We start from the raw sequence: 21,812 nt of genomic DNA on the forward strand, positions 1-21,812 counted from the left end.
TCTTAAAGGCGAAGCTTAAGGGTCCCCCACTTTCTTTCAGTTGGGTTATCCCAGGGACCCGCACTACCCGACACTTAAGGTCTTCTTTGCCGCGATGGCTGTAAACACCGCGTGCAAATGTGATGCGTTCTGGCGATATCTTGCAGCATTGAGGTAATTAACCTTGCTTTGCTGTTCGAAGGACGGGCACCATCACAATTGAGGTCAACTGCTGTGAAATTGACCTGAGGGCCGCCACCAAGCGAGTTCTTGCAGGCTTGTGTGGCCGCTGCAGGGCCAAGGTCGGCTGCTGTGCATAACGGGCATAACAGGAAAAAAGAAGCCATCTTGAATTTATTGACGTGCTAGCGCATCTCAATGTGTTTCTCGCAAGTTCCACTAACGCACTCGTTTCGATCGGCGTTCAGAAGCGGCCGCTTTCGAACGTAAAAGTACGTGCCAACAAAAAAAGCTACGCACAGCAAGACTGCCAGAAAACACACGTAAAGGAACAAGTTTGGACTGTGGTCTAAAAATTGACCGACTAGAAGAGGCGGCGATAGTGCGCCGATACCAGCTGTGACTATAACGATAGACATCATCTTGTTGCTGATATTGACGTAGGCGACGGTCCATGCGACCACGGCCGCGTACACTGGGGCTTGTCCGATGCCCATGAGCGCACTGCAGGCCCAAAGCACGGCGCCGTTGACGGAGCCCCACACCACGAACACTGCGGCCGTGACGACTAGGATGACGTGGGAGAGCAAAAGCATCTGAAAGGGCGACATCTTGAGGGTGACCAACGCGGCGGCTAGGCGGCTCGCCGCGAAGCAAAAGAAGTAGACGGCCGCCACCCGAGACGCCGCAGACTTGGTCAAGTGCAGCTCGCTCTTGACGGCAAATGCGGTGAGCATCTGGGACGTCGTGCACTCCAGCGCCACGTAGACGCACACGTAGCGCGCTCAGCAGGGCGAGCAGGATTCGGCCAAAGCGCACGTCCCCGGAGGACTCCTTCCTGCAGACGACGGTGGCATTTTCCTGCTTGACGTCCGCGTTGTCGACCAAGTATAGCACTACCATGGCAACTACTAGGACAAGATGGAATGCACTGGCTATGCCGAACGCGTAGTAAATGCGGCTCTCGTCCATCTCCGACGCGGAATAGTCGTATGGATCCGTTAGGTTGAACAACGAGGTGGTATTATTGTGACCAGCGGACAGGAAAGGCTCGGCGATGAGCGGTGCCACTAGGCAGCCGACGCCGAAGGCCAAGTGGAAGACTTGCAACGCCGGGCTGCTGTTCTGCGGCCACAGCTTGATGATCCACACGTTCGCGCCTGAACAGAACAATGGCGTCGTTAGCTGTGGCCGCCGTAATCGCGGTATGTGTCTCACCAGTGTCGAAGGCACCGGAGCTGATCCCACCGAAGAAGACCATCACGTGCGCCAGAGGCAGGCTTCCGCTGAGTGGAATCATGAGCACCGTCACGCAGGCGATCACCATCGTCAGGATAGACATGGTTTGCACGTTGTACGTGTCGTACAGCTTGCCCCCTGGAAAAGACGGAAATTTCTCAACTTTAGCCCTTGGCGCAGGAGCCTTATTTTTCGTGCCAATCGTATCGGTTAAATACCGCGACCGAGAAGTGTCCATCGGATGACCGCACCTAGCAGGGAGCCCAGCAGGCCGCCGACGCAGCGTGTGGTGATGAGGTGTGACACGCTCGATATGTCAGAACCATAGATCTCGACCAGGTCCAACAGTGCCACTCCAGTCAGGGCCATGATGAGACCCTGCACGCCAGAAGGTCTCGCTTACTCATGTGCGCGTGCCAAGTCTGTCGGACCGCCATTGTTTAAATATGGCCACGCAGGTCCGCGACGATAACGGCGGCCAAACAACCTTAATGCTGCATTCCAAGAACTGGCCACCTTTGCTCCCCGAATGCCGAGACCAAAGGCTACAAGGGCTACAAGTACCCTGCGCACGCCTAAACTCACGTCTTTCAACAGAACCAGCCAGATACGGATGGGAAGGAATAAACTAGCGAGTGTCTTCACGACTGCCCCTGTTAAGTATCATGATTCATTCCACTGTGTCCACATTGACTTTCATTACAGTTACTGTATTATCATTTTTGTCGATGCAGACTTTATGGCTGAGTTTTGTATTTAGTGCTTCATTACTGTTCCCTATCCTTTCCATGCATTCTTCATCGTAGGCACCCCTACTGTGAGTCTGTCAAATGACTTAGCGTAGAAGCCTGAGCGTGTTGAGCATTCTTTTTTTTTAACACGAAAGTGTTTTATGCCGGGGTCCACCAAGACTTCAGTGACGTATTTCCGTCACGGAAATGACGTAGAAACAATTTACACGATCAGATTGCAAAGAAAAAAGTTCCGTCAACTGGCATCGAACCCACGACCGCTCGGTTCGCAGCAACAGATGCCGGGCACGCTTTACACTCTAGAGGCTTTACAAAGTCATTTGTGTCTAGTTCACGTATTTGTGCCTTGAAAGACCGCGAGGCAGTTAAGTCCTTACGCAATAACGAGAAAATCGTTATTCTTGCTGCCGGTAAAGGAAACGCTACTGTTTTACTAGATACAAATGACTAGGTGAACAAGATGTCTGCACTTCTGGGGGATGAGAGTACCTACACTTGCCTGAGCAAGGACCCTACAGCGAAGCTTGAGGGATTTGCAGAAATTGCTTGCTGATGTCTTCCGCATGGTTCCACCCCAACACAAGCCTGTGTATTACTCACTCCTGTGCACTAATGGCTCCGCTCCTGCCTTATATGGCCTTCCGAAGATACATAAACCTGATGTGCCCTTACGCCCCATAGTCGATTTCACACGTTCGCCGTTATTCAAGCTGTCTGGCTATCTGCACAGAATCCTCTCCCCTCTTGCCGGACGAACTCAGACGCATATTAGGAATTCTGCCGACTTTATTGACAAAGTGCGCGACTTGTCACTAGAAGAAGACGAGCTGCTAGTGTCCTTTGATGTCAAGTCTCTGTTTACGAGCGTACCTGTCGAGCTTGCCGTTGACGTGTACACTTCGGCCCTTGAGTCAGACGGGACACTACCAAGCCGAACACCAATAGAGGTTGCAGACCTCGCGAGGCTTCTCCGGTTCTGCTTGCAGAACACTTACGTTACGTTCCGGAACAAGTTCTATAAACAGGTACATGGCACTGCCATGGGTGCTTCCAGGTCTGTCACCGTCGCGAACCTCACCATGGAAACGGTCGAGAGTCATGCTTTGCCCTCATTTGCCGTCCCGCCTAAAATATTCTTACGGTATGTATACGATTGCTTTTGCGTTTTACAACGCGAGGCGTTGCCGGCCTTTACATCTCAGCTAAATTCAATTGAACACTCGATACAATCCACAGTGGAAGAAGAATCGGAGGGCTGCCTTCCTTTCCTCGACGTCCTCGTAAAACGAGAAGACGGGCACTTGAAGTTCTCCGTCTACAGGAAAAGCACACACACTAGCCGCTACCTGAATTTCAGATCGCTGAATCCTTCCTGCCACAAACGCTCTGTCGTCTCGACTCTCATACAACGAGCTCAACGGACTTGCTCAAGCAAAGAAGACGCACGTAGGGACGTGGAGACCGTCCGTCGGGAGCTGGCCGCATGCGGTTACCCGTCCTCATTCATCAGTTCAGTTCAACGTCAACTATCACGGCAGGTCCAACCAAGCAATCTTTCAGCAAAGAAAAGAGCGTCGGTGCCGCATGCTCCGGGCTTCAGTGAGGCACTCGCCAGAATTTTGCGCTCCTACGACGTACAGGTATCCCATATACCTGCGCGGGAGAGCGGGAGAAGTTTCCAGGTGTCGTCTACAAAATCCCTTGCACAGATTGTACACATTTTTATATCGGTGAGACCGGCAATTTCAAGAGAAAGTTACGCGAGCACTGCAATGACGTGAAAAACAAAAAGGTGACGTCAAATGCACTCGCCGAGCATGTTGTGTCCACGGGCCATGTGATTAACTGGGAAGATGCTTCCGTCATCACCACGGAAAAGAAACTCTTTCCATGGCTTCATCTCGAATCATTGTTTATTCAAACCACTGAGCACACGCTGAACAAGAGCTGTGGTAATCTTCCGCCTGTGTATGCGCATTGCCTCAAACATGTGATTAAAGAACCTTATAAGTAAGCGAACTTGCTGCACATGCTTCATTGTGAACAAGGCTCCCGTGTGGGAGCCGAAACGTCTTTTGAAGAATATATTTTTACTTTTGGTCGGCGCTGTATTTCCTTCGTCCGCTGACAATAATGTATAAATCCGATTGCTCGGCACTGATCACGTTACAAAAAAAGATGGTTGATCCCTCCTTCATAGGAATCGGAATAACACGAAAGTAAAGCGTGCCCTTACAAACGTAACTTAATGTTTACAGAAGTAACTGAATTGATATAAGAGAGTTTGCACAATGTATATTGATGTCTGGCAGCTGTAGCACCGTTTACCGTGTACTTAGCTTTAGATGCAAGTTAAAGGGGCCCTGCGACACCTTGTCGACTGTCTTATTTAGCACCGCAAATGCGTGTAGTTATGAATGCGAGACGAACGCAAAAAGAATTATGCAAATTGGTGCACGAAAAGTGAAGTTATTAGTCCTGAAAGTTCAAAACTCAAGCAGACGACGACAAGAAACGTTTTTTTTTCGCATTTCACTCTCCCGCTGACGTTAAAGACCAGTTCCAATCATCGCGCGCGTCTTATAAAGACATACCTGAAATGTCACCTCATGGTGGCCTTCACACAGTACATTACAACCCCTCTTTTTGACGGCGTTGTTACCATGCTTACGACAAACCACGTGCGTCAGCTAGCAGACGCTCCCCTGGTTTGTCGTGTAGTGCACAAAATGAGTCTGGAAGACCTAACAGACTTCGTGCGCGAGCTTTTGCGACGCAGCGATTGCTTGCATGTCGTGCATGTCGTGCCATTGCAAATTGAAAGTGCGTCGCTGAGCCCCGCGCAGACGAAACGCTAACGCCCGATGGCGCGGAAGGCGTCGGCCGGTAAGCGTTTAGAATTTTTTTTTTCGTTGACAGCATCGTGCCGAATTGCGCGTTGCGTGTTTTGCAGGTGCCGGTGTGGCCAGTGTCGCTCGATGCCGCAAAAGGCAAAACGCGGAAGAGTATCGTTTGATTAGCATTCCACGGCGCACCTAGCGTCGTGTTCGTTGTTTTGAAAATATATCAGTTAGAAACAGGAATCATTTGTTTCTGAGAAAGCATAAACAGGGGTTTTGTTCCTCTTAGTGGTGCGATCTTGTACGCATTCCAAATAAACACGCAGGCGTGGCGTTACATCCAGCCGCACGCGAATGGCCCATGTGAACCGCGACAGACGTCACGGCCCTGCATTGACCAATCGCGTGCGGTCACGTGCAGCTGGATGTAATGGCATGCCGCCGTGCTTATTTTGGAATGCGTACAAGATCGCACCATAGGGCTCCGTAATATGGCCTAGCTTCCACCATATGAATATTGCACGTCACGTGTTGCGTCAAGCGAATAAAAAACGAACGGTCTTTGTCGTCACTGTCACGTGACATCACGTCACTTTCTGTAACAGAAATAGCCGATGTGTGTCGCCATAGTCCGAAATCAAGGTAGTTTACCCGTGAAATAAAAATTATAACCGCTTCGATTTAGGCGTTGCCACTTGCGCAACAATATCGGTGCATTCCACAGTACCAGAAGAACCGATGAAAAAGACATGCTCAAATTGTGTCGCAGGGCTCCTTTAAAGAACCCCAGGTGGTCGAAATTTCCGGAGCCCTCCACTACGGCGTCCCTCATAATCACATCGTGGTTTTGGGACGTTAAACCCCAGATATTATTATTATTATTATTATTATTATTATTATTATTATTATTATTATTATTATTATTATTATTATTATTATTATTATTATTATAGCACCATTTAACGTGAATGCACCCACTTTGATGATTGGTGGTACGTCTCCATCCCGACGACTAACGTCCATGTTAAATTATTAAACAAACCTTTGTGGTAGCTGTGGTAGTTAACGGTGCAAGCGTAATCAGACAACGAGGTGTGTTAGCCAGAAGAGCATCGCATATTGGACGCTGAACTTGGTCGCCATCCCACGGCATGTTAAAATCTGATTGAACACCACGGCCGGACTACAGGGAAACGTAAAGCGCGTCCTGCCGCCCCGGTAGCCCGGCCGCGATTTTTCTCGGGGCGAGCGCGTGAGCGGGGAACGCGGTGTTACAGCCAGGTGAGGCAGGCGCGCGTCGCAGAGCTAATTTTGGTTTGGATTAGCGTGGTGCTATCAGCGAAAACGTCACCCATTGCGAAAACGCCGACTATCGCCGAAGGCGAGCCACCCGTTCGTTGGCAGAATGCGCTTCTCTCACAAGTAATTGTAACGTTCGGCGCGCTTCGTGCATTCATTCGGGAATGAAGAACGCACATATTACCACAAAGCTGCAGTCAACGCATTTTGTTTGCCGGAAATCGGGTCACATCGCTCACAACGAAGGGCTGTTGTGCACGTTTGTAAACGCGCCGACAACCGCCTATCCACACTAGCGCGGCGACGGTGCTGCCACATGTAGCCCGATCTCATGGTGAATTGAAAACGCGCCGAATGGGACGGACGTGTAATTCGTTGAAGGAGCTAATCGCGGAGGCCACAGTAATGACGAATTACTTTACGCTCCCAGAGGGCAACACCACCCCGCCGACCGGGAAAGTGGTTGATATAAAAGGCGCGCTTGTAAAGCTTCTAGAGTCCGTGGCTGTGGCGCAGTGGATAGCGTGTCCGGCATCTGTTGCTGCGAACCGAGCGGTCGTGGGTCCGATGCCCGTTGACGGAACTTTCTTTTCTTTGCCATCTGATCGTGTAAATTTTTTGTACGTTATTTCCATGACGGAAATACGTCACTGAAGTCTTGGTGGACCCCGGCATAAAACACTTTCGTGTTAAAAAAAGAATGCTCGTTTTTGTTATCTTCGAAGCGCAATTTTTATTTTTAAATGATTAAAATTAAAACCTATATCTATAAAAACAAAATGGCCGCCATGGCAAGATGTGTTCCCCCCCCCTTGTGATTTTTCTGGAATTACGCTACTGCACACATCACTGTATGTGCTAGTAAGTGCAGCACTGTGTGTGTGTGTGTGTGTGTGTGTGTGTGTGTGTGTGTGTGTGTGTGTGTGTGCGTGTGCGTGTGCGTGTGTGTGTGTGTGTGTGTGTGTGTGTGTGTGTGTGTGTGTGTGTGTGTGTGTGTGTGTGTGTGTGTGTGTGTGTGTGTGTGTGTGTGCCGCCCTTCTTTATCCCCGTCTTCTACTGCGTTGTGTTCGTTCCACTGTAAGACGATTCCTTGCCTTTTGTGTATCGCTGCTTGGCTAACAATAATAAGCTTGAAACCTTACATTTCTAACGCTCCCAGACGTGCCACAAACTCGAGTTTATTATGCAGGGCAACTTTCAAAACACTTGCCACAATAAAGCGTGAAATTGCGGTGCTTCAGTGTCATTCTTCGGTCAGAATTCGCGCAGGCAGAATAGTCCCCGGAAAAAGCTCGCATTATGCGCTGAATTAATCTGTCAGGATCACTGAAATCACACCTTCAGTGATGAAGGAGTTTAAAGCCGCGCTCATTACGAGTTGCTTCAAGAGAAGCCTGATAGAGGTTAATGCGGTTGTAATGTTTTGGCGAACATACGTAACAACGTTTCATAAGCTCTCGCCCAACCGCGTTGCGTGATGCTCGCAGCAGTGTTTCTCACCATTCCCAGACAGCCGAGGCAGAGGTTGCACGTTCGTCCCAGCTTGAGCCACAGCTGGGCGCGCGGAGACAGCATCCTTGCAGCGTTGCCGCGGTTCCTGTCAGGGCCAAAGGAGTCTTTCTGTCGCGAAGGGCTGTTTCATGAAAGGCGCTTATCTCTAGCTTATCATCTGCAACAATTGCCCCCCAATTCCGGGCTTGCTTAGCATTACGGCAGCAATCACTTCATTCCTCCGACTTGTTTTTTTTTTTTTTTATTTCTGCCTGAAAGTCGCGCCTCGCTTTCCACGTCTCACTCATTCCTTGCACGCTATATATCATCGTGTACTACCTGGAAACAAAAAAAGCATTGCTTTCGGCTAGTCGCCACGCTTACATCTTTAGCGCGAAAGACGACTACAAACACAAAAGACAAGACACGTCAGTTCTGTCCTTTTTTTCCGCTATTTAGTTATGCGCCTGAAGTGTAGACACGCGGGCTCGCCCACTGCGTTCAGAGCCCAACTAAAATGCGTGTCTTGCAAAGAAAGGGCACAGTCGCTTCGTGGGAAACACGTACGCCCACACAGACCCGGTTTCCTTTCAGCGTGAGCGAGCAACCCTGCACAGCAGCGGATGGATGGATGGATGGATGCTATGAGCGTCCCCTTTATGACGGGGCGGTGACATGTCTGCCACCATGCTCGAAGAAAAAAAGAAAAAAAGACTTCCTTGTTTCATGCTGGCCTGATACCTTATCCACATTGATTAAATCTATGTTATTATACCAAAAAATTATAAATTCACGGTCTATCTCACTGTCTCTTAAGGCAGAATGACCTTATTTTTTTCCCCCATTATTTATTTTTGTACTTTATCTCTACTTTTCTGCCACGCAGCTGTTCACCGCCACCTGCTGGTGCATATCAGGCATGCGCATTTAGGAGAATGTCAATAAACAAGCTTCGGTGTTGTGCGGCCGGCTGTAGGACGCAATTCACCCGGTAGAGCGAGAAATACCGACGGCGAAAGAAGAAGACAGCGCCAGCACATGAGTGATAATATCACCGCTCAAAGGAAAGGAGACGAAAGCACGCACTCAAATCAACCCAGAAAGTTCATTTTCAGACTTTATGATCCGCCCGACTCTTGGCCGATCCCCCTGAGTGGGTAGGTGCCATCATCCCAGGAGCATCATCATCATCAAGTTCAACTCGTACAGGAGGCTAACACGCCAAAAACAGCACATCCTTCCCCGACAAAGAGACGGACGGACAGAATATGATTCATCTGGCCACATGTAACTTAAAAGAAAGTTTTGTAGGTCCGGTGCACACGTATTTCAAGGAACCAAGAAGCACACAAAAATCTCATATTTTCACTGGTTAACGTTTCCCCCGTGGCATGGAAGACACGTGCCACGGGGGAATATATATTCTTGCTTTTACGGGTTGAATCATGTTCTTTTTCCATACCACTCTTGCACGAATAAACACTGGGGCTTTGTGATTATGTGCAATCATATAAGCACGCTCTTTCGTAAATAAAAATGTTCACTTTGTCGTCCTGTCCACCATAGCCCCAACAGACAGTGGGTGTGAGCCACTGCGCAGCGACGACAGCGGGGCCGCCTTGTGCAGCGCGGGGGCCGCCGTCATGGCCGAGTCCCGCGATGCAGGCAACGAGGAGCGGCCCATGATCACCCACGAGCCGGACGCCCAAGTCAAGGCCACGCAAACCACGCCGCACGTAAGACACAAAGAACGCTGGAAAGGACCGGTTGGAGATTACGCCTCGCTAAAGATCGCCACACGCACTCCTCGTATTTCCACGCGACCGACAGGTTACTCGGACAGCGTCGGAATGCGAGGGAACCCTTCCAAATTGTTTTCGACTTTTCTGATAGGATTGCGCGCTAGTTTATAAATTCTGTAACTAACGCGGGCGCGAGGAATAACACAGGAATCTTCGATCCTGCAAGTATAAAAGCCGACGCGTTTCACCGACCATGGGATTGCCGACGATTGTGCTATATCAGTGTATATATACAGCGAGTGGTGCTATCAGTCTTCTTTTTCGTGGGCACAAGTTCGCCCAGTAAAGAGTTCCGAATTTTTTCACACCACTGTCGCCTTCTTCACCGTCCCAACGACGACAATACGCAGGCGCGGTTGGGTGCCCGCTGCTTCGACAATAAACACGTTTTTTGCTGAACAAATTTGCTCAACAGCGTCCAATGGCGCTTCTGACACGCCCAGCCTATCGCAGAAGGAAGATACGCAGTGAGGCGAACGCAAAAGCGCAGCTGTGACTTGCAGAGCGAGGAAATCTTAAACCACGTGGAAAACTGTACGCAACGTATGACGTGCACCTTCACCGTCATGCGCGTACTGATCAGACTTGCTTGTCCCCCACCGGATGGTAAAGCTGAGGCTTGGTTTGCTAAGCACGTTATTTATGGCGCAATGCTCGAAACACGAAGAAGAGACAGAGGAGCGCCAACTACGAACTGTTTATTGCTGAAACTTAATTGGCAGCAGCTGGTAGTTTTGACAGTATTGTTGGTGGTATTGGTAGTTGCTGAAGCTCGGTTTATTAGTTGGGCTACCTGTAGAGAATGAAGTTCGTTAGCGCTAAAGCAGACGTTGTCGGTAATCAGTAGCTGTTAGCAAGCATAATCTTTCAAGGCTGCAAACGCGCCGAGCAAAGAGCGAGAAAGCTGGCATGCGTGCCCACGCGATGCTGCATGCCCGTGGTGTTCATTCGGTTTATTCGAGCTGAATGAACGCGTATGCGCCAACCTTCGTTGCATGACCGGCATAGAATCACTGGAAAATTTCAGAGTACCGCAAAGGTAGGCTGCACGCGGGCAACATTGGGCGGCGGCGGCCATTTCCCTTCCGGACCATCCGGCGCGTTGGTAGCGTGTGTTGAGAAGTGACCGATCTTTTCGCCTCGATGCCGTGTTACGCTCGGCGTAACTGCAATATTTGTGTGTGTGTGTGTGTGTGTTTCTTCAAAAGGATATCAGAAGTGATTTCGAGTCATCGAGAGTCATGAATCGACTGCGCGGTAAGCGGTGTAGCCAATGAAACATGCGGCGAATGTTGCCATGTGCTCGCGAACTCTCTTCGTGGCTTCATCGGTCTCTTTTCGTTTCATGGCCGGGTGTGTTCGCAAGGTCCGGAGCTGTATAGTTGCATTAGCGTAATGACCGTACGAGATGCCCTTTACTTCGACACTTGGTGAATGTTGACTGTTTGCGCTAGCTTTGCAGTCGGTGTTCAGGTTCACTTCATAGCGCATTCGAGAACATTATCGAACATCGAGAACATTCAACATTGCCTTCGACTGATCGCTGACGCAAACCTTACTTGCGCACCATGCTTGCTGTTCAGCTGGGTGTTATCTGTAATAGAAGTGGTGTGTGTACGGTAAGTGGAAGTTGTGCGTGGAGTATTTGTCTCGGTACGGAACGCCAGCAGCCGAACGCATGGGCGAATCGGCCGCACGCACGGGCGAATCGGCGTGCGGTAGGTAAGGTGCATCTTATTTTGCGAATACGTTGTCATTTCCTAACAGATACGTATAAAATAGGCCATCAAAAATGATTGACGTGACTACTCAGTTGTTTCATTTCCTATTTTTTGTCTCCTTAATATTCCCAACGTTACAGTGCATTTGCAAATATTTTGCTGTGGTACAACAAAGTTTTTTTTTTTTTTTTGCGTTGCCAGCGCGTAAACAGCTAGGGTTCGGTTTCTGCACTGCTTTTAATTTCAACTTTTTTTTTTCGTAATGCACTCTTGTTAAACCTTCCTTGGCGCTGTGCTTTATGTTATTTTAATCAGGAATAGCACATCCCGAAAATTTTTAACGCGCATGCTACTGCAACACAGTATGTATATAAATCTAGGGCTCGCATGAAATCGATTCCCTGAATACGTCGGAGGATAAGCCGATTTTTTTTCTTTTTTACAACAGTATTGTAAGCGTACGCTCGGTGCAATGCAGCATTAGCAACATTAAAAAAAATAAAATACGCTTAATAACATTGCCTTATACCAAGTTTATCAACAGAGTTCCACGCTTCAGTTTTGCGCAGTGGCAAATGATCATGCGACAATTGCCTTCGAGGTGTACAGTAAACAGTTATTATTTTAATAAGTCTTCGATTTCGCTCTCGTGCGTGACACGCTTATAACTCGAAATGAATGCACAATCTGTTCAACAGATCGAGATATAAACAGCCGAGCAAATAGAAAGGTATGTAGTATGTAGTTTTCAATAACGCTGAACATAGCGAACCGAAAAGGTGAAATATCCTGTTGCATGAGAGCTTTTCCAGCTAAGTTTGTGTAGTTCACTGCAGAAAGGAGTGTTCTTCGAGGGGGCGAATTCATTCTGCGGCGAACTGTGCAGCCACGTACAACGACGCTCTTTGACGTTAATGTTTCCCACACGGAATGCAAAAATATACGAAATTCCAGGAGTAGCTCACCAGCAACGTTCGGTTTCTGGTGAGCTACTCTCTGGCATCTGCATGACGCGTTTAAAAAAGCGACGATGTACTTCTAGGGACCGTGGTATTGCTAAATGTCCGGCCGCGCTCTGCATTCAACGCGCCTGCACCCAAAGCGCTTGGAAGGGATATGGCGGCGAGAGGTCACGTGATGCGAGTAAGCCAATCGCGTCGGCGGCGGCGCGCGGAAAACAGATGCGATACTCTGAAATTTTTCTAGTTATTCTAGACCGGCACTGCAGGCGGCGCCATCTCTCGGCGGCGACGCCCTGCCACAATGAATGGGAAACAGGCGAGAAATATCGCATCTGACGAAAAAAAAAATTTAGTCAAGATTGACTCCTGGTTTTATAACGCAGAGACCCGCTGGAATATTCTGGTAAAATTGTAGTTGCATGGCAAAAAGTAGGTGTCCTGGACTTGAACGTTTCAGTGCTGTATAGAACAGGCAGTCGATTTTGATAACTAGCTTTTCTTCGTCAGATATGACTTCTCGCCTATTTCCCATTCAGCCGACAGATGGCGCCACGCACCATCCCGAAATCCTGGGAATGACCTCAGTTTGGCGGTCTCATTTCGTTGGATAGACACGGTTGAAATCCCCGTTGCGCATGATTGCGGTGGTGCTGTTTCGAGGTCCATGTCTTCCACGGCAGGCGAGCACTCCACCCAGCCCCGGAGAGGAGTCGTCGCCCACTGAGCACAAGTCGCCATTCGCGCCGCCCCCGACGGCTGCCGTGTCGGTGATGCCGCGGCGCTCTCAACCGTGGACGCCGACCGTGACATCACCCCGTGTCCAGACGAAAGGTGCGTGCGTCTGCTGAATGGCGCTGAGAAACTTGTACGGTACATGCATGCGCCAAGTATGGCTTGACACCTTTCGGGACAGTAACTCTCGGCATAGGCGGGGGGGGGGGGGGGGCTTCGCCTCACTGAGAGGGGGGTGGAGCCCCTCCACTTTCGAGTGGTCATTGCCAACTGCACACTGGAGAACGAACAAGTGAGGCGACGTTTTCCTTCAATACAGAAGTTACACAACGAAATTTGTCCTACGATTCTGCAGCAGGGTTTGTACAAGTTTCAAAGGAGAAAATTCAAGGATATTCAAGGAATTTCAAGGGCCTGTCAGAAGTTTTTCAAGGACTAAAAAACGGCATCCAAATGAGGATTTTTCATGTTCAAATTCTGACTAAATTTATTGCACTTATACAGTTGAAACTCAATATAACGAAGTCATCATCACGCTCAAATTACTTTGTTAAATCGAGAAGTTTGTAAAATTGACAAAGGGGCTTCTCAGTCCTTCGAAACCTAAAATTGTAACATAGAGGCACACAAAATCTACTACGGCATTGTTTTTGCCGCTATGTCATGCGTGTTCGTGTGAAAAGTCTGTTCAGGGGTACCGAACATTTGAGGCCCACATATGTGGTCCAGGCGATGCAGGCCAGATATACCGTCACGTGAAATGCAGCCGAAATGCAAAGACTGGGAGAACGAATGCAGTCATATGCGAGCAGGCTGTCACATGAATCATGAAATAACGAAAGTGTTCCTGTGGGAGCATCGAGAGGAACACTGAACCACTGCCACCCGTAGTACCATCTGGTACGTAACAGCGCGATGTTGAGTCCATGCACTGTTCCGTGCATGTGGTTGGCGTGTAGCCTTGTCAAAATAAAACCAGGCTCGTGACTATGGGTACGTGAGATGTCTTAACGCAACAGCTTCAGTGCCTGCGCATGAAGAAAAAAGCCATCTGTTTCAAAAAAGAAAAGCCTTTTTACTAATTCATTTCACAAGAAACTTCCAAGTTAGATTCGTTAATTCGGGTTGACAACAACGTTGAACCTTATGAGTACCTGCCGGGGAATGCAAATTTCTTCCTTAGATTGGGAACTACGTAAAATCAGTTTTCTTAGATCGAGTTTTAACTGTATTATTATACTGTAGATAAGACTAGCCTTGATGTCATCTAAAGTAGTTCCCGACACACAACAAATATTAAGGACAGGTGCTGAGACTTGTCTAGTATTAGCAAGGCTTGACATCGTTACAGTTTACTAACCACATGCACCATTCCCTTGACAGGGAAAAAAAGCAGCATAAATGGAGAACACACGAGTGAAAGTCGTAAGGAGATAAGCAGAGAGAGAGAGAGAGAGAGACTGACGGGCGAGGAGTGAAATGAACGTTAGGCCAAGGCATGAACAAACAGAATACATGCAGCAAAGTCGCAAGATGTTTCCGAAATGGAAAGTTTGCCGCATCGACGCTAATCTACAACAGAAAGCAGGTTGCACTGCGGACTACATTCGTCCCAAAATTCAAGGGTTTTCAAGGACAAAATACAATTCGAAGGACCTTCAATGGCCTTGAAATTGTAATTTTCAAATTCAAGAGTTTCCAAGGACCTGTACGAACCGTGTGCAGCAGTGAAGATTGTCCCCCGTGTCTCGGAGGTAGGGGACGCCAATACGACGACGCGCCTTGGGCTTCCAATATTGCAGCGGAGGCTGCCGCGGTTTAGGGGATCTATAACGCTCGTGCTTTTATTTTGTTCTGCCTGGCCTGAAATTTCAGTAAATACGGGCGAGAACCAGTAAACGTTTTGTGGACCAATCCAACACTCTTCCTGTTTCAGGAAATTCCTTTTCTGCCCTCGAAAAGGAAAAGGAAAAGGAAAGTGGGTAGATGAGTGTGCAGAAGTGTAAAGTGTTTTATAGTTTGGTGGAGCCAGGAGAGCTAAAGAAGGTTTCCGCTTTATTCTCCGATTAACCTGCTTCGCCTTGCTTATCATATGGTGGTAGCTTGCAGCGATCGCGGCGGCTTGTAACAAGGCGATAAATAAGGAAGTTGACTCGAGCAGATTTAGAAGCACATTTAGAATAATTCACTTTCGGGCCATACAATGTGGACTCTCTAATCGCAGCTGGGTCGGCGACGACAGCGGCGCAGTCGCCGCCCCGCAAGTCGGCTACGGTGGCCGACGTTACGAGCCCGGAGCTTCACCGCAAGGAGCCGCTTGAGTGTGCGCCGTTCGGGGAGGAGAGGCCCATCAGGACCGTGCACACATTCTGCATACACCTGAGCTTCTTCGGAATGGCACGCCTCCTTGCATATTGTTGCGACCGGGGTTTTTCATCCGTCCCACCGTTGCAACCAGTTGTTGCGACGTTAGGGATGCGTTAGGGACCCGGACTCCATTTGGTAGCGTGACAAGAGTCTCCGGGTTGAGGAACTGATGCTAGCGAGTTCGGAAAACGAAAACAAACATGTTTACTGGCATTCTTTGTACACTTGATTACACAGTGAAAAGGTTCAGCGACGAACGAACTGGATGAGCCTTTAACCCAGGGCTCGGAGCCCTTTTTCTCACACAGCACCGTCGTTTTAACCCCCTCAGGCTGGCTCCTCCTTCTTGATTGTAACCAATCAGAGACACGACACCACCCACCAGGGCACCAGCCAATAACGCTGTTGCTGAGGAGTCGTTGCACTCACTGAAACAACAAAGGTCCTGCGGTCAACAACACGCCGGTAGGGTCAGCCGTGGAACAGCTTACTCGGGCAAATTCATCTGCCTCTCCCCAGAAGGGCAGGAAAGGGTTTGCGGCGACTTAATGACTCCTGAAGCAAAATGGAAAGGCGAATTTTGGCGTACACTTACACTGTGCAAAATCCAAAATTCAATGAATGCGCAGTATTGTACGGCATGGGTATAAAAGAAATCCTTTACAATATTTTATTAAACGCCTTTCAGACGGAATCTGTCAATTAGAGAGAAAGAAAATGTTGCAGGAAAAAGAACGACAAGAGCAGCGCCAAAGTATTTTTGCTGCAAAGATCGATCTCGTAAAGCCTCGAGTATTCAATTCAATGTGCACTTTCCCCGCGCGAAAAAGGAATTGGCTGAATCTCGATTATCAGCCATGGTTAACTGTTTGCTCAAATTTTAAACGGTTAAATCTGGGATAAGCAGTATATATATATGTGTATATATATATATATATATATATATATATATATATATATATATATATATATATATATATATATATATATATATATATATATATATATAATACGGCGCGATGTCTGCGGTGCTTCAACTGCTGGCACTTTGTTCAATTTCTTTGTTCAAATTTTGGGCGACCAGGAGGCTTTATTTCTAAGAAATCCTTTCCCCGTGGCTTCGTGCTACGTACAAACGGGTGGCTGTCAATTTTCCCTTTCCGCCACCTTGCGGAATTCCGCAGAACTGATTTGCAAAACTGTGCAGTGTAATAACGGAGGGTTTATAACGCTACCATTTGTGTGATGCAGACTATCATTCGCTAACTGCACTGCAGGGCATGTACTACGCGCTGTTCGGTCCCACGGTGCAAGACATGGCGGTGACCTTGGACGTGGGCCTGTTCCGTGTGCTGTTTCTGCTGACCGCCAGGGGCGTTGGCTACTTTTTCGGAGCCATATCTGGTGAGTGGGGGGTCCCGTTGGTTGACAGCGCTTATGTCGGTTGTTGTGCCCAGGCGGGGTGCTACTGAGGCCCGTCAACCCGCAGGTGCTCCTCGTGGTGCTCGACCTGTTCCTCGCTATGGCCTGCCTCGGCGTCTCCTACTTCGGCACGCTCTTCCAGAGCGAGCTACTCTTCGGGCTCGGGGGATTCGCCCTCGGCGCAATCAACATCGGTCCGTTCATTCGCGCAGTGTGTAACGCCGCCCCATTCACACGGCATGTCCCATTGCAGTCGGTGTCCTGTGGATGTCGGCGCTGTGGCGAGAGGCCAGCGGATTCCTGCTGCAGACGCTCAGCTTCATGCACTGCATGGGCTGCACACTGGCGCCCATGTTGGGCGAACCGTTCCTGACACAGCGCAGTGTGCTTCAGCCGCCCTCGGACATGCCACCGGCCGTCGAGAGGGAGCTCGCCTACCTGACCAGCCTCGAAGACAAGGACTTCGTGTACGTCGCGTACGCCTACTGGGCCGTCGCCTTGTACGTGTTCGTCGTCGTCTTCTTGGTGCTGGTCGCGTACTTGGTCGACCCTAGGCACCAAGACCTCAGGGTCATGGAAACGCAGTGTCCCGTGGAACCGTGCAGCGGAATCGTAGTCGTGTTGTTCCTCTACCTGTTCGCGTCGGTCGCCATGGAAATAATCTACAGCCAGCTCATCGCCGCGTTCGCACTCCTCCTCGGCCACAACAAGACCGTGGCCTCGTACCTGACGTCCGCCTTTTGGGCCGCGTTTACCACAGTGCGGGGAGTTTCCATGATATGGTTACAGCAGCACGGTTCCTTCAACGTGCTGCTCCTCTGCAACATCTTCCTGGTGGCCCTGACTGGCCTCAACTCGGTCCTGGGCCACCACACGCGCGTCATGTGGATCGGCACGGCTCTGGCCGGCGCCGGCATGGCTCCCGTGATGCCATCGACGCTGCTGCTCCTGCACGACTACTCTGGCGTCTCTCTCGGCCGGTTCACTCTGGCGGTTCTCGCCGTGGGAGCCAGCTCGGCGTTCGCACCGATCTGCCTCGGGGCCGAATTGGAGAGCGAACCGATGCTCTTCCACTACGCACTCACTGCGCTGGCTGGCATCTCGCTGTTGCTCGTGCTGGTCGGAAGGACGCTGGTGCGACGCGATGAAGGATACACCCCGCTGCAGCGTGCCGATCAAGTATTCCCAATGAGATGAGCGTTGTTGCTTTCAGCCGAGCGTTTCCAACACAGCCGGTTCTTGTTCACGATAAAATTTTTCGACTACTCAGTTGCGCTGCTCTGGTCGTAGCTGTGAGGTGGCCGCTCATCTTCACAGAAACACATAACGGCTATAAAAAGAAAACTTGTGCCGTCATAGGCGTCTCTCAGTACTATAGAGGCAAGTACGTGCAGCTTCGCCAGAGTGCGAGGTGAACGGGCGTTGAGGCTGGCGAGTTGAAACAAATTGTTCCGTCATGAACGCGTTACGGTAACTGTCCAAACGTGTCGCTCAAGTAATTATTTTTCACTTAATTGCGTCAACGCCTCCTATAAGAGGCGTTGGCTGGGTTCATATTTGTCGTAGATTTCAGCTTGTATATGCCGCTGTATCGACGTCTATTGGCTTATGTGCGTTGCTTTTTATTCATGCGTGTCGTGTATATAAATCGTCAATCATCGGATTGTTTTATCATTGCGACAGCAATTATATGGATACTCTCGGCAGGTTTTGCCACCGGCGTCGCCGTGCCGTTCCGTGTATGTATAGGTATGTATATATCTAAAACCCACAAAGAAAAAAAAGCCAGTTCCACGTCTGTGCAATCTGAGTATCGTATAAATAGCTTCGTTAATTGTGACCATTTTAGCGTCACTTCGAAAAGCCCGCCTAAAAATCTTAAAGGGGTACTGACACAAAATTTCGCGGCCAAGATAGCCTGCTGGATCGATTGCGTGTACCATCTGCAAAACATCGACAGCAAAAAAAAGCTTGGAAGGCATTTTATATCAATTTTGAAGTTCGCGAGCGCGATCCAGCATTATAGGGCGCACCTGGTGCATTGACACCCTCGGAGGTGACACGAGGTGACCCCCCTACTTCCCCTACGTAACCGTTGCAGCCCGGTACAAGTTATGATGACGTCGTAGCCGCCATTTCTGTTTTGACGCGCTTCCCGACGAATCGCTCCTCGCCAGCGGGTCAAACCTGAAGTGATTCGCCACGTCGAAAATTCCTTCCATCCCCGCCGTAAGAAAATCGTCGCCATCAGACGACGATGAGCCCGGCGACGACAGACCGCGCGGAAATGCGTCACTGTTCTGTGTGCTCACGTGACCGAGCGTTTCACTCGCTAGGTGGTGATAGTTGCACCCGGCGGCTTGTCGTTTTTGGAGCTCTGTCAAGCCGAAACTGAGGCTGCGTCGGTAATGAGGAGCTTGTAATTAATTATCTGTATCGCGCTGCAGCAAACGATGGGCCGTGTTATGACTAACAGGCCCCCAGCAACACATTGCAGCAAAAAAACGCGGGGCGAAAATTTTTGTGTCAGGACTCCTTTAAGAAATTAGCTGCCCATACGGGGGAGCGCCAAAGATAACGTGCACTCAAAAAGCTGTGGTGACGTTGAAAGCGCAGTTTTCAAATCGGGGCCCCGCGCGCGGTAGGCACCCACATCAAAACAATGTGGGTGCCTCGGTTACAAGGTCTGAGTTAAACCTGTCAATTAAGCGCCTGTCCCCTCACGAAAGCTACGTCGAGAGCAGCTCGACAACAGAACGAGAGGGGTGAGGGACAATAGCCCTCGCCGGTTGCCAGTAGTGGTATTGTGTGCGCCCCGCAAATCTGTGAAGTCCACAATACTGCGTTACTGGTGGAACGTCACGTGGGGCCTCGATCTACGTCATACCAGCGGCGATGTCAACTCAGATGCTGCCAACTCAGATGAGCACTCACGCTTACTTTAAAACCAAACTGAAATATCTTACAAAGCAACGTTCGCCAGTAATAATCGGTCAGAAGTGCCCACGTACACAGGAAAGACAAGCAACACATCTCGCGGTTTCAGTTTCGGTGTCGGGGGGGGGGGGGGGTTGTTCCTTTAAGGGACCGCCCCGTACAAACACTACACCTGGCGACAGCTTTGTGGTAGCACATACGGAACCGAAGCACACACTTTTTACTACGCTGCTGCTTGTAGTCCGGGAACGCTAACTTTTGCAGACTACGTAGCATAAAAGAAAACACAAAAAACAAAACAAAAAGAAAAAATATAGGCATTATGTTGAAGACTTATTCCATTGTAAGTAAGAAAGCTTATCGCGCGAAGAATTTTCGTTTTTTGCTATTTCTAGTTTTCTGGCGTCACGATTTCCTTCGCCTGTCAACAATCGCCTGCAAACGGACTACTTGGCGTAGTAACACAGTGCAGAAGCTCCGCCCACGGCTGTGCTGCCACAGAAAGTTGTCGCCGGGTTACAGAAGGGCGCCCTCTTTTACGGGAGCGCGTCGGCCGCGGCTCGGGCCCGCTCGACCAAGGGCCGTCAGGTCAGAGCAGTCGAACAGGGCTGCCTCCCAGTCCTCCCGGGCACGGCCGGTCTGGAGGCACGCTCCTCCAGACCGGCCGTGTCCCGGGAAGGGTGTAGAGGTGTGGCGTTTTTTTGGCACGCCCACACCACGTGGAAAATGTCACAGGTGTTTTCCTCACAGTGCGGGCACTTCCCCGTGCAAGCGGGGTCGAAGTGTTTTACGATTACCGGGCACAAGAGAGTTTTGCTATAAGGAGGATTCGCTCCTCCGCCTTTGAGGCTCTTTGGGTTTGAGGTCCGGATCGGGACGGTGCCCGGAGAGTGAGCGGCATCGACACTACCATCGAGGTGTGCCCGCATGATCGTTCGGGGGCTCCTCTTGGCCTCGAGATCTTCGAGTGGCGCCCTCTCGCGTGTGACGTCAGAGAGGGGACTCGGGTGCCGCTCTTCGAGCGCGCGTTCGCTACGTGAAGGCTGCTCGACGCTACCGGCCAGTCTCTCCTGCTCGAGTTATTGAAACATTACTGGGCAAGTTCATAAAGGGATTTGTGCTGAATGTTCAAGCAAAATGCCCAGCGAAATCGAGCGGAGTTGCCGTCAGGAGCGCGTTCAGTGTGGATTGCTCCTGGTGTCGTCTGCTGGCCATCAATGTGTACATCTGCATGTATGGCGACGATTTCTTTTCGCTACTGTCCTATGGCTGTGGCGCACTCAAAATGACTTTCCGGCCCATTTTCGATCACTGATTTCAGCGTTCGAGCTTCGGCTACCGTGTCTGCGTTAAAGCGCAACATACGTACACCGCGTGCTGCGCGTGTTCGGTTGCCAGGCCTGCTCCTTCGATTCAATCTTTGTACGGAGTTTTAAGCGCGTAACAAGCGACGTGTGATGTCATTCAAATACAGTGAAACCTCGATGATACGAATCTCACGGGACCACCAAAAATATTCGTATCACCAGAAAGCATGGAAAATTAGCATGCGACAAAAGAAAGCTGGCGTACATTTTCATTTATCGTTTTTCAGGGCCGCAGCAACGTCAGAAAGTTGTTGTTGCTAGTAGCGCTGTGTAGTGTTCCTGTGTGTCTTCTCGTGTCCGTGTTTCCTTTCGCGCTACACCAAAAGCCTTTCAAGTCACACAGAAGCCTGAATAATTGTCATTAAGTTTTTATATGTCGGCAATTATACCAGCACTCGTAAATATACGGCCCGTACGCTCGTATTTAATTAATGAACCAGGTGCGTTGTGACCACGACAGCAGTAGCCCCTTCCAAATTTTAGTAAGCTTTTTTGCATGACAACGGAGTACTGCAGCGAAAGTAACAAAAGAAGCGCCTTGACGCGATGAATCAAGGCCAGAAAATTACTAAACCATGCTCCTGTGTTATGATTTTGTTATTGGGGAAGTGTTGGGGATGCTTTTTGGGAGATTTACGGCTGCGCCCGCACAAGTGCAACCTCAACGGTCGCGCATGTTGACGATGTGCGGCCTTACTCCTTCGCTAAGACCATCCTCGCCT

At 49.7% G+C, this 21,812-nt stretch overlaps 2 protein-coding genes across 2 annotated transcripts; one reads left to right on the top strand and one right to left on the bottom strand.

Moving 5' to 3' along the window:
• Positions 1–304: 304 nt before the first annotated feature.
• Positions 305–7,902, bottom strand: LOC119404602 (sodium-dependent glucose transporter 1A-like). Its single transcript, XM_037671157.2, is given in 5 exon segments — positions 305–938; positions 940–1,319; positions 1,378–1,536; positions 1,650–1,776; positions 7,790–7,902. Coding segments are annotated over 5 exon segments (1,335 nt in total). The 5' UTR covers positions 7,865–7,902; the 3' UTR covers positions 305–344.
• A 1,521-nt stretch (positions 7,903–9,423) lies between these two features.
• Positions 9,424–17,983, top strand: LOC119404356 (sodium-dependent glucose transporter 1). Its single transcript, XM_037670897.1, has 6 exons — positions 9,424–9,516; positions 12,946–13,096; positions 15,222–15,394; positions 16,642–16,768; positions 16,822–16,980; positions 17,040–17,983. Exons 1-6 carry the CDS (start codon positions 9,424–9,426, stop codon positions 17,981–17,983), a joined length of 1,647 nt encoding a protein of 548 aa, XP_037526825.1.
• The last annotated feature ends 3,829 nt before the right edge of the window (positions 17,984–21,812 follow it).

Source organism: Rhipicephalus sanguineus, chromosome 9 (genome assembly GCF_013339695.2).
Source record: "Rhipicephalus sanguineus isolate Rsan-2018 chromosome 9, BIME_Rsan_1.4, whole genome shotgun sequence".
In the NCBI taxonomy this organism is placed as follows: domain Eukaryota; kingdom Metazoa; phylum Arthropoda; class Arachnida; order Ixodida; family Ixodidae; genus Rhipicephalus; species Rhipicephalus sanguineus.